The sequence below is a fragment of the Callorhinus ursinus genome, unplaced genomic scaffold, assembly GCF_003265705.2.
Source record: "Callorhinus ursinus isolate GAN/ISIS: 27379988/994484 unplaced genomic scaffold, GSC_fseal_2.0 scaffold1, whole genome shotgun sequence".
Classification (NCBI taxonomy): Eukaryota; Metazoa; Chordata; class Mammalia; order Carnivora; family Otariidae; genus Callorhinus; species Callorhinus ursinus.
Window position 1 is genome coordinate 146,255,663 of NW_027397063.1, and position 13,328 is coordinate 146,268,990.

Below are 13,328 nucleotides of genomic sequence, written 5' to 3' on the forward strand. Positions count from 1 at the left end.
CTTTCTCTCTCTCTCTCTCTCTCTCTCTCTCTCTCTCTCTCTCTCTCTCTCTCTTTCTTTCTTTCTTTCTTTTTTTCATTCTTTCATTCTTTTTTGGAGCAGTGTCGTTTGAGAGTGCCGCTCAGCAGCCAGCATTCCCACAGCTGACCTCAAAGAACCTTGTAATGGACGAGGTAGCTCTGGGTACAGGAGGCCTACCTCCAGACCTAAAACTTCCAAAATATAGTGCACTAATTTTTTTGAATACTTAATGCTTTAATTGAAAACATTTTTCAATGCTTTCAGTTCCTTTAGGAACAGAGTGGGGTGTTGGAGGAATGCTCCAGAATAGCTTCTTTTACACCTGGAAAAATATATTCAGTTTCTAAATTACAGGTTATTATGCTGTTAGATAAGCAGCATGAAAAATGAGATTTTTTTCTGACTTTTTGACTCAAGGGTCGAGTGGTGGAAAATATCTCAAAGCGATGTGGTGGATTCCTGAGAAAGCTCAGCTTGCGAGGCTGCATTGGTGTTGGGGATTCCTCCTTGAAGTAAGTTGAATCCACAGTGACTCACTCTGTCATGGCAGCTTATAGCTGACTTGTCATCAGCAAGAATAAACCAAGCATATTATGTGCTTTTTTTCTGTTAAATTCTTTCTATGGTAATTTGCATAGAGAACTAAAAGAACCATGACTTGGGAGTCAGCACGCCTGGGTCTGGGATATGTCTTTAGGACAAATTATTTCACCTCTCCGAGTGTCCGCTCTCTCTTCTACAAAGAGAAGGCAGCTGTAGTTCCTGCATGAGAATGTCATGGGTATCACATGAAGCAACACGTATGAAGTGCCTGGTGCATAATAGTTGACTCCGCTGTTCCCTTCTTCATTTGCTGATCTTCCTAGTTTCATTCTCATAAGAGTGACTGCCTTTTTTGTATATTATACTACTTAACAAAATAATTCTTCCAAAAACTTCCTTAGCACACCTGGGATTTTGCTTACTCATGATGGGATGTAATTATCTAATTGTATCCTATCCAAACAAATGCTTGCCCACCTCTTATTGGATAGCAATTATTTATTGGAAATGTTATCAATCCACTGTTAAGGACATGTGCTTTTCTGGAGACAAGACATAATTAAACTTTTATGTTCTTATCCTTATGGCTTCTACTATTGTTTGAGGTTGGCTAAATTTGAACACACACTACCCTTAGAACCTTGGGATAGACTTTGTCTCTTGCAGACCTAAGCATCACTACCATGTATATCAATTGCAATTGCCAGTAAGAATGTGCAGTACATAGTGATTATAGATAGTGGAGTTTGTAATTGAAACATCTGCTATACCATTGCTTAGAAAATTGATTCATAACATATTTTAAGGATCAAAACACTGCCTATAAATGTTATGGAACAAAGTGTTTTTTTTTTTTTAATCAAGAAATTCAGATCATCAGACCAAATTTTCTGGTACTCCAAAAGCTTTGTAAACTGATGGAATAGATTGATTCTATTTTAATACAAAGCTTAAATGTAGGACCAAATAGGTCCTAAGATAATTTATGAAAGAGAACATAAGTTTAATAGTGGTTCCATTAAACTAAAATGAGAAGATGTGGATTGTCAATGAGGAATATCAAAGAAATATATTCTCATTTCACTTAGCATAATACCTCCGGTTCCAACCATGTCAGTGTAAATGGTAGGTATTCATCCTTTCTGGTGGCTGAGTAATATTCCATTGTATATAAAACCACATCTTCTTTATGTTGGCTAATTGAATTTAAAAAAAAAGAAATATATTCTTATTTTGGCAGTTGGAATAAAGCCATATATACTAGCAAAACTATCCTGAGAAGCTAAGAGTGTTAGTGGTGTACCATACTTTTTATAGTGGAAATCTATATTAATATCTTGTACTTTTTTTTTTTTTTTTTAGAGAGAGGACACGCGCATGCAAGAGAGCAGGGGAGGGGCAGAGGGAGAGGGAGGGAGAGAGAATCTTAGGCAGGCTCCACCCTCAGCAGTGCAGAGCCCGATGCGGGGCCCAATCTCACAACCCTGAGATCATGACCTAAGCAGAAGGCAGATGCTTAACCAACTGAGCCACCCAGCTGCCCCATTATCTTATACATTTTTGGTGTGTGAGACCAGATTACTGTGAGAAATAATATACGCATAATTCCAGAATACAACTCAGAAAGAATTTTGTTATGTCTCCATTTTTTTATCATAATCACCTGAAGCCAGCCTTGGCCTCTACTGTGCCCTACGTGTGTATTGTTGTTGTTTTAGATGGAGGGAGGCTATTCATTTGCAAATGTTTATTGAGCCCTACTCCACCAGGCACTGATCTAGGGACTGGAGATACAGCAGTAATCAAAATAGATTAAAATTCCAATACTAATGGATCTTACATGTATATTCTCTGTAACTCCTGCTGCATCATTATATATGGAGTCCTATGGATTTTTAACAGTTCTGTTGAGATATAATTGAGATACAGTAAACTGTATGTATTAAAAGTATACAATTTGATAATTTTTGAAATATGTATTATACCCATAAAACCAACACTATAATCAAGATAATGAACATACACATGTAAAAGTTTCCTCATGTGCCTTTATAATCCCTCCCTTCCTCCTTCCCTGTCTCTGCCCCATTGCTAAGCAACCACTGATCTAGGTTAGTTTAAATTTTTAACAATTTTTATGTAATTATACAACATGTACTCCTTTTTTCCTGGCATCTTTCACTCAACATAATTGTTTTGAGATCCATCCATGTTGTTGTGTGTATCAATAGTTCATTCTTTTTTATTGCTGAATAGTAGTCCATTGTATGGATATACTACAGTTTATTTATTTCTCCTTTGGATTCTTTCCAGTTTGCAGCCATTATATATAAAGCTGCTATGAACATTTGTGTACAAGGTTTTGTGTGTCATATGTTTTCATTTCTCTTGAGTAAATACCTAGGAGTGGAATGGCTAGATCATTTGGTAGGTGCATGTTTAACTTTTTAAAAACTTTCAAACTCTTTCCCCAAAGGATTATACCATTTTATATTCCCACTAGAAGTGTATGGTACTTCCAGCTCCTTCACATCCTTGTCAACACTTGGTAGGTTTTATTTAAAATATTTTATTTATTTACTTGACAGAGAGAGAGAGAGAAAGCAAGAGAGGGGACACAAGCAGGGGGAGTGGGAGAGGGAGAAGCAGGCTTCCCACTGAGCAGAGAGCCCAACATGGGGCTCAATCCCAGGACCCTGGGATCATGACCTGAGCCAAAGGCAGACGCTTAACGACTGAGCCACCCAGGTGCCCCAATTTTAGCTTTTCTAATAGATGTATGTAGTAGCATCTCATTTAGGTTTTAATTTGTATTTCTAATGACTAATGCCGTTGAGCATCTTTTTATTTACTTTTGCTATCCACATATTTTCTTTGCTGAAATATCTGTTCAAATATGGGAGTTTTGCCCTTTTTTAAAAATTAGATTGTTTTTTGTCTTACCTTTGAATTTTGAGAGTTATATTCTGCATACAAGTCCTTGATGAGATTTGTGTTTTGTAAATGTTTTCTCCCAGTCTGTGGCTTATCCTTTTATTCTCTTAACTGTCTTTTGCAGAGTTTTTCATTTTAATGAAATTCAACTTAACAGTTTTTTTGAATAAATCATGCTTTTGGTGAATCATACTTTTGGTGATATACGAGATCTTAGCCTAACCCAAGGTCATAAAGATTTTCTCCTGAAGTACTGATTTAGTAGCATTTCACAAATTCTTATTCTCTGTTTACATTTTCATTCCATTAAAAATGTATTCTATTTCCCTTTTGATTTCTTCCTTGACCCATGGATTATTTAGAAGCATGTTATTTAGTTTCTAAATATTTGGGCATTTTCCAGGGGTTTTTTTGTTGTTGTTGATTACTAATTTAATTCCATTGTGATCAGTGAATATACTTTATATGACTTGAATCCTTTTAATTTTATTAAAACTTGTTTGTAGCCCAGAATATGGTCTGTCATGGTAAATGTTCATGTGCACTTGAAAAGAATATGTACTCTACTGTTCTTGTGTGGAGTATTATATAAATATCAATTAGATCAAGTTGAATTAAGACTGTTGATCAAGTCTTTTATATTTTTACTGATTTTCTGACTTGTTTGATCAAATATTGACAGAATTATATTGAAATCTCTGCCTGTAATTTCAGATTTGCTTCTCCTCAGGTTATTTCTTCATGTATTTTGAAGTTCTGTTATTAGATATATAAACCTGTAGGGTTGCTGCACCTTTATGATGAATTGGCCAGTTTTTCATTATCACATGGCCTTCTTTTATCTCTGATAATATACTTTGCTGTGAGGTCTACTTTGTCTGATATTATATAGACACGCCAGCTTTCTTTTTTTGGCTTATGATTTTGGATTCTTTTCGTTTTCAACAATTTGTGTCTTTATATTTAAAGTTGTTTTCTTGTAGGAAATATATGGTTGGATGTTGCTTTTTTGATCCATTATTACAATTTCTGCTTTTTGATTTTTGTATTTAGATCATTTACATTTAGTTTGAGAATTGATCTATTATGGTTAGTTTTAAATTTACTCTCTTGCTGTTTTCTATTTGTCCCATACATATTTTCTTTCCCTTTCCTCTTTTTCTGCCTTCATTTGTATTGAGAATTGTTTTATGATTCCATTTTATATCCTTTTTTGGATTAGAGCTATAAGTTATTATTTTGTAATTTTAATGGTTGCCTTAGAGTTTTTGTAATGTAATGTATATCTTTAACTTGTTATAGTCTACCTTCAAATTGTATTACAGATCACTTCCATTTTTCCTCACTCAGGCTTTATGCTATTATTGTTACACATTTTAATTCTACATATAGTACAAACTACTCCACACTAGATTGTTAGTATTTTTTAATAGTCAATTACTATTTAGGAGATTTAAATAACTAAAAAAGTGAATATATGTACCCAAGTGGTTACTGTTTCCAGCATTCTTCATTCCTTTGTGTAGTGTCACTCTTTTTTCTACCTATAGAATGGTCCTTAACATTTCTTGTACTGCAAATCTGATTAATTCTTCCAGTTCTTCTGTGTCTGCAAAAAAAAAAAAAGTTATTCCTTCATTTTTGAAAAAATATTTTGCTCAGTATAGAATTTTGTTGACAGTTTTTTCTGTATTTTAAAGATGCTTCTCCTCTGTTTTCTTGCTTTTTTTTGTTACCAGTGAGAAATCTGTCACCCTTATTTTTCTTTCTCTGTACATAATGTGTCTTTTTGTCTGGCTGCTTTTAAGATTTTTCTATCATTATTGGTTTTGACCAGTTTGGTTATGATATGCCTTGATGTATTTTCATATCTCTCGTGCTTGGAATTCTTTGAGTTTTTTGGATTTGTAGGTTTATAGTTTTCATAAACTTTGGAAAAATTTTGGCCATTACTTCTTCAGATATTCTACCCCACCCCCACCCCTGCCCAATCTCCTATCCCTTGGGGACTCTCAGTCACATATATATTAGATTGCTTAAAGCTGTCCCACAGCTCATTTATGCTCTGCTCTTCTTTTTTTTTTCCCCCTTCCTTATTTTCTTTCCATGTTTCATTTTGGATAGTTTCTGTTGCCATGCCTTCAAGTTCACCAATCTTTTCTTCCAAAATGTCTAATCTGCTGTTAGTCCCATCCAGAAAATTTTTATCTTAGCCATTTTCCAAAAGTTTAATTTGGGTCTTTAAAAATAACTCTAATGTCTCTACATAACACATTTACTAAACAAAACATGTTTAATCTTTATGTAGCTCCATAGAACTATATTCTACAGAACACAGTTACAATAACTTTTAATGTCTTAGTCTACTATTTCTAATATTTGCATCAGTTTTGGGTCAGCTTTGATTGATTTTTCTCCTCATTATGGATATATTTTCCTCTTTGAATACATGCCAATTTTTTGTTCAATGCCAAACATTGTGAATTTTATTTTGGGTGCAGAATATTTTTGTATTCCTATAAATATTCTTGAGTTTTATTCTGGACACAGTTATTTGGACATAGTTCCTTTCAAATCTTTTTCTTTTTTTAATTTGTTAAGTAGGACCAAAGCCATGTTTAGTTGAGCACTAATTGTACACCTGAAGCAAGATACTTCTCAGTGCTCTACCCAGTGCCCCACAAATTAAGACATTTTTCACTATTGGCTTATGGGAATGGGCACTCTCCTGGCTCTAGGTGAGCTCTGGCTATTGTTCCTTTTAATGCTTTTTGATGATTTTTTCCCTGGCTTTGGGTAGTTTCCCTATATGCATGCTCTGATTAGTAGTCTGTTGAATTCTTGAGGGAAACCCTCTGAAGTTCTCTGTGCCCCTGTACTCTTCTCTGATAACTCTAATGACCTTGGTCAGATTTTGGCTCCATATCTTCAACTCAGGGATTCCACCAGCCTCCAGGTCAGTTCCATAACACCATACCAGGGTAGAAGGAGCAGATAAGAGTGACATGGTTTGAGGCCAGGTTTTGGAGACATTTGGTTACTGTATGGAAGAATCAGGACTCAACACTATAAATACGTCGAAGCTGTATTTCAGGAAAATGTAGGTGACCCAAGCCAGTCCTTGCTGAATATGTAAAGGAATAAGTGGTGAGTAAGGGATGTTTAATTTTCCACTTTTGGCCTTTCTGTCAACCACAAATCATTGAGGAAGTTGCCCTTCATAACTCAGTATCCTCACCACTAAGTGAATGGTTCTTCATACTGATCAACTACTGACCCTATTGATGGCCAAAGATAGTTTCTTCAGAAAGGCTCTTGAATAACCAAATGACCGCATGGCACAATACAAGAAAGATTCAGTCCCCTTGCTTCCAGCTGATTTTCCTATAGAGAGGAAGGAACAAGGAGCCAGGCCTCCATTCTCAGGTATTCACCAAGGTGTGGGTTGAAGGAGAATTATGATGGATACGTCATCACTCTTAGGCTTTGCTTCTCCAAGTGTAGTTCCCAGAGTAGCAGCAGTGGCATCACTTGGGAATTTCTTAGAAAGGCAGACCATCAAGCAGTTTGTCAAGCTATGCCATTAGAATCTGCTCTGTGACAAGAACCCCAGCTGTTTCATGTGCATATTAAAGTTTCAGGAGCACCAGTACCTATAGTCAACAATAATATATTGTACACTTAAAATTTGTTGAGAGTAAGTCTCATGTTAAGTGTTCTTTCCACAGTAAAATAAAATGTGAAAGTTTGAGGAGCACTGTTTTAAATGTGAATAGTGACACGTGCCCTCTAGTGGCTGACCATGGAGTTTTAAAATGTTTTCTCTTTTTAGGACCTTTGCACAGAACTGCCGAAACATTGAACATTTAAACCTCAATGGGTGCACCAAAATCACTGACAGGTAAGGGATGAGAATGAGTTTGGTGACTAATTGACCATGGGGAGAGTGAGGGGAGAGAAACATGGTTGAAAATATCTTTAGTGTGTCTGCTCTTTTCCAGCACGTGTTATAGCCTTAGCAGATTCTGTTCCAAGCTGAAACATCTGGATCTGACCTCCTGTGTGTCCATTACAAACAGCTCCTTAAAGGGGATCAGGTGAGAGTACCTGTTGTCAGAAGAAACACCTAAACCTATGAGCATCCTGGTGTGTCTAAAACCTTTCTAATAATCCCATTGGAACAAGAAATTGGTGCCTCAGGTCACAGAGGTTTTCTCTCCCCTTAATTGTTTGTGATTTACTAAACTCAGACTTGGTAATGAACTATCTATAGGATGGATTGCACATGTGTGGTCTTGTTTCTTGCTCTCTCAGTGAGGGCTGCCGAAACCTGGAGTACCTGAACCTCTCTTGGTGTGACCAGATCACAAAGGATGGCATTGAGGCACTGGTGCGAGGCTGTCGAGGCCTGAAAGCCCTGCTCCTGAGGGGCTGCACACAGGTACTGAGGGGGCTGCTTGAGGTGTGTTTCTCTAACATGAGGTGTGGGCACTTCATTAGAGAACTTGCTGTTGAATTTTTCTTAGCTCACCATTCCCTCACCTGGTTCCATCCCTCTCATTTTCTCTGTCCACTCAGTTAGAAGATGAAGCTCTGAAACACATTCAGAATTACTGCCATGAGCTTGTGAGCCTCAACTTACAGTCCTGCTCAGTAAGTAACGTGTTTTCCTGGGAGCACCCTCCTGTCCCACATTCCCTGAGTCTCCTGTGGGCCCCATTTTGAAGCCCCCAGGCAGGAGGGATGGTCGCCACACCTTTTTTTCTTATTCTGCGTCCTCATACAATCTGTCGGTTTGCCACAAGATGAAAGGATAACAGTCTAAACAAAGTGGCCAATACAAAGCCACTCACATTTCCTCCTAAAAATAATATAGATTGACATCTTGGTTTATTTTAAGATATCAGAAATGCTGTGAACTAGTCACTGACCTGAACAAATTCATGTAAGGTCTCAGTGTCTTTTTTTTTTTTTTTTTTTTAACTTATGAACTGGGGATAATGACACTGCTCACGTCTCAGTGATAAAATGAAATGATAGATGTTAAAATGCTTTGAAAAATAAAGGATGCATGCAAGAGCAAGGTGTAATTTTCATCGTGGCATTAGCATGTGAAAAACTATTATTCTGTCCTCACTGCCATTGTCGGTATTGATCCTTAAAGAGAATGCTTGCTAGATCCTCCTGGGTTTCTCAAGGGGAACATAAATTTTGAGAAATGTAAGAGAAATCCTTGCAGTTGGTATTCAGTGAATGAGTCATATGTCTTTAGAATCCTTGATGGTGGGAGTTAGAACAGAAACTGTCTTCTGGACAGTTTCTGTCTTTCCGGAATTTCTTCTGACTTATGGGTACTGCTCAATATTAGGATCTTGCAGTGTGTGTAGGAGAGCACTGGCAGATGACTTCAAGTAGAATATAAATGTGCAAGCCAAGGGCACCCGGGTGGCTCAGTTGGTTGAGCGTCCGACTCTTGGTTTTGGCTCAGGTCCTGATGTCATGGGTTGTGATCTCATGGGTTGTGGGATTGGGCCCCCTGCAGGTCTGCTTGAAGCTTCTTTCCCTCTCCCTCGTGGCACACACACACACTCTCTCTCTTTCTGTCTCTCTCTCTCTCTCTCTGTCTGTCTTTAAAATGGATAAATCTTTAAAAAAAATATGCAAGTCATTTATCAATAATTTAATGATTTATTTCATTTGCTATTTTCTAAAACATTTGAGGAAATATTATAAATATATACATATATGGGGTGGCTGGATGGCTCAGTCGGTTAAGTGTCTGCCCAGAATCCTGGGATTGAGTCCCGCATCGTGCTCCCTGCTCAGCAGGGAGTCTGCTTCTCCCTCTCCCTCTGCCTACCACTCTGCCTACTTGTGTGTGTGCGCTCTGTCAAATAAATAAAATCTTTAAAAATAAATAAATATATACATATATGATTTATCTGGTAGATATTTAAAGCATTAATCTGTAAAAATTCAACCAAAAATTATCATGTCACTTAACCAGGCAAGTCTTATGAGCTCTTTATTTAATCTGATGTTTAACACAAGTTTATGAATTTTTCCTGAAAAAAAATAAAATCAAATGAACTCTGGGGAAGGGGATGAAATTTTTGAATTTCACTCTTCGGCGGGGGGCACCTGGGTGGCTCAGTCAGTTGAGCATCTGACTCTTGATTTCGGCTCAGGTCATGATCTCTGCGTCCTGGGATCGAGCCCTGTGTCAGGATCTGTGCTCAGCAGGGAGTCTGTTTGAGGATTCTCTCCCTCTATGTCTTCTGTGCACTTCCCCCTGCTTGCACACACGCTCTCTAAATAAATAAATAAATAAATAAATCTTTTTAAAAAATTTCATTCTCTGTTAGTAATGCTAGAATATTTTAAAGCTGTGCAGAGATAACAAATACATGTCAACCCTGTACTTCATCTTGTTTTATTTAAATTATTAGGATAAAATGCTAGTATTTGGCAACCCAACTAACTGACCAGCAGTAGATCCCATTTTTCTGCGGCTCTCATTTCAGTATTGTTGGTGCCTTCTGACGTTCCTTCCTGTTCTGGCTTTCCCCAGCGCATTACAGATGAAGGCGTGGTGCAGATATGCAGGGGCTGCCATCGGCTACAGGCCCTGTGCCTTTCTGGCTGCAGCAACCTCACAGACGCCTCTCTCACAGCCCTGGCTTTGAACTGCCCGAGACTTCAGTGAGTGCACCATGCTTCTGCTTTGTAGCTCAGAGCTTGGCTGGACTGACCAGGAGGGCTTCCTGCAGGAAGGGAAAGGCTTGTCAGCAGGCGGATACATAGTGATGGACCCGTGGTGGTGGTTGTGTTATTGTTGGCTTTTGTCACATGGGTTGGGGTGGAACAGTACATAATCCAGTTTATTTAGGGATGTACAGGGGTTACTGAACTGTCCACCACCCCCAGGTGGAACCTGAACTGTAATTTCTTGGTGGACTTGACATGTGTGTCCACCTGATTTGCCTCATCCTGTTATAGCTTTGACATCAGAGTGATCTGATAGTGTCAGAATGACAGCCTCACATCCAAATGTCACCAGATTCTCCCCTACACCAGTTGCTAAATGGACAGAAGGTGGCGAGGGAATTGCCATCACCTTATTTATCACCTTCCCTAGGAGAAGGAAGTTTTGTTTTAACAAGTAAAGATTGATTTTCTCCAATAATATTGTGAATATTAAAACTTTAATTATGACAACAAAATACTAATCATAGTTAACATCAGTTGAACTCATTTATGTTCCAGGCTCTGTGTTGGGCAATTTTATAAGCATTATCTCATTTAATCCTCACCACAACTCTATGAGATACGCACTGTCATTCTCATTTGTTTTGCAGAGGAGGAACTGGGAGTCAAAGAAAATCACATACTCTATACTGGGTCATATGATGAGTAGGAAGTATAAAACTAGAGTTTGAACTTGAGACTTTGTTCAGAACCAGCAATCTTACCCCCTGCACAAGAGGCAGAAAAAAGATACTTATTTTACTTCTCAGTAAAACTTATCTGTTTCTCATGCTTACACCAGTTTCACATCTTTTACAGATTGTCTATTGCTGTCCTGTGCCCATTTTTCTTACTGTTGCATTAAGGATGATTCTAGATAATTTTTTTTAAATTTTATTTTATTTTATTATGTTATGGCTTACACCAGTTCCACATCTTTACGGATTGTCAATTGCTGTCCTTTGTCCATTTTTCTTACTGTTGAATTAAGGATGAGTCTAGATAATTTTTTTAAAAACTTTTATTTTATTTTATTATGTTAGTCACCATACAAAACACCATTAGTTTTTGAAAACAAAACAAAAAAATACATCATTAGTTTTTGATGTGATCCACGATCCATTGTTTTCGTATAACACCCAGTGCTCCATGCAGTACGTGCCCTGCTTAATACCCATCACCAGGCTAACCCCTCCCCCCATGCCCCTCCCCTCTAGAACCCTCAGTTTGTTTCTCAGAGTCCATAGTCTCTCATGGTTCGTCTCCCCCTCCATTTCCCCCCCCTCATTTTTCCCTTCCTTCTCCTAATGTCCTCCATGCTCTTCCTTATGTTCCACAAATAAGTAAAACCATATGATAATTGTCTTTCTCTGCTTGATTTATTTCACTTAGCATAATCTCCTCCAGTCCCATCCCTGTTGATGTAAAAGTTGGGTATTCATCCTTTCTGATGGCTCAGTAATATTCCATTGTATATATGGACCACATCTTCTTTATCCATTCATCTGTTGAAGGGCATCTCGGCTCCTTCCACAGTTTGGCGGACATTGCTGCTATGAACATTGGGGTTCATATGGCCCTTCTTTTCACTACCTCTGTGTCTTTGGGGTAAATACCCAGTAGTGCAATCCAAAGTCATAGGATTCTAGATAATTTTGATATTTCTGAAGAGCAGAGGAATGTGGGTGATCAAAACTGGTCAGAAAGGTGGTCAAAATTACTGCTACAAGGAGTATTTAACTTTAAAATGTTATTTATTCCTCTGTCCCTATTAAGCATGGGCATTGAGAATTAACTCACGTTTTTCATTGGCTGCAAATTTTTTAAAAGTTCCTTTAGGGTAACTGGGAATTTCATTAAATGCAGTATATATCAAGATAATTTTGTTGAGTAAAAGTTCATTTTAATTGTGTTTAAAAGTCAACAAATACTGGAATAATATTTAAAAACAACAGGAGCAACAATGTCCTGGAATTGTGGGAAGATTCCTGGGTTCGCCCCCTGAGTTTGGGCTGGAACTGTTGGACTTAGGGCAGGCCACACTTCTCCCTAAGCCTCCTTTCCCTCATCTATCCGGTGGGACAGCATTTGCATTTACAGTCCTCAGGACTGTTCCAGAAGCAGAGGTGTGTCCGAAGGCAGAATAAACTCAATAGTGTGAATCTTAAGTGTGTGTTTCTGTTGTTAACCAGTCACTACGTTTTCCTCCCACACACTCTCTATCCCAGGATTTTGGAGGCTGCACGGTGTTCCCATTTGACTGATGCAGGCTTTACACTTTTAGCTCGGGTAAGCCAGAGGTTTCAAAAAATAGAACCAAACTATAATTCACCTCCCTCATTTCAAAATAAGTTTCTGTGGTTTTGGAGTGTGCAAAAATGTGTGTACCTTCAGAAAGAACAGGTACCAACTTGGATAGCATCCTCAGTACATTTTCCCATTTTCCCCAGAATGCTAAAGTGGTCCTGTAGGGGGTTCTGGAGCAGGTCTAGACCTCACTCTCATTTGGTCGGGTGGGGCCACAGCAAGAGGAATGGCCTCCCTGGCAGGACATGCCCTTTCTCGTACAAACACTGACTCAGTCTCTCAGTGGCCTCCCCTAACTGAGCTGTGCTCTCCCTCTGCTCCTTCTTCCACATCACCCTGCAGACACTGACCATCACGGGGGTCCCTCTGGCCTGCAGCTGGGAACCCATGACCTTCTGGGGATGGTGATACACTCTTCCTCCTACCCCAACCCTGACCTGTCCAAACTGTGCCTGAACACCCCACCCCCATGCCTTCCTGAGCCTATTCTATGGCTAAAATTTATAGGATGATATCCATAGTCACTGGGAAGGTGGAGGCCACTAATCTTTCCAGGTGAGAGAAGGAAATGTAGCTCCAGGCAGCCACATTCCCATTTCCAAAAGGAATGTGATTCAAAAAACACCTGCTCAGAACTGCTGGCTCACTGGGTCACTTTAAGAATAGGACACACTCCTTACTGGAAGAGAACAAGGATACTGGGCCAGTACTCAGAGGGATAGGGCAAGGCACCAGTGTTGCCCTGACCACTGACCACATGGTTGGGGGGGGGGTCT

At 38.7% G+C, this 13,328-nt stretch overlaps 1 protein-coding gene across 5 annotated transcripts in view; it reads left to right on the top strand.

The window, feature by feature from the left end:
- The window catches only part of FBXL2 (F-box and leucine rich repeat protein 2), a 121,795-nt gene that overhangs the window by 75,456 nt on the left and 33,011 nt on the right, over positions 1 to 13,328 (top strand). For 4 of the 5 annotated variants that reach the window (XM_073902653.1, XM_073902651.1, XM_073902648.1 and 1 more), the window contains exons 5-11: positions 439 to 533; positions 7,331 to 7,399; positions 7,500 to 7,595; positions 7,813 to 7,939; positions 8,077 to 8,151; positions 10,070 to 10,200; positions 12,474 to 12,534. In XM_073902653.1, the coding sequence (XP_073758754.1) occupies positions 439 to 533; positions 7,331 to 7,399; positions 7,500 to 7,595; positions 7,813 to 7,939; positions 8,077 to 8,151; positions 10,070 to 10,200; positions 12,474 to 12,534 (654 nt within the window). Of the gene's footprint in view, positions 1 to 438; positions 534 to 7,330; positions 7,400 to 7,480; positions 7,596 to 7,812; positions 7,940 to 8,076; positions 8,152 to 10,069; positions 10,201 to 12,473; positions 12,535 to 13,328 lie in introns of those variants that run through there. The other variant, XM_073902655.1, reaches the window with a different exon arrangement.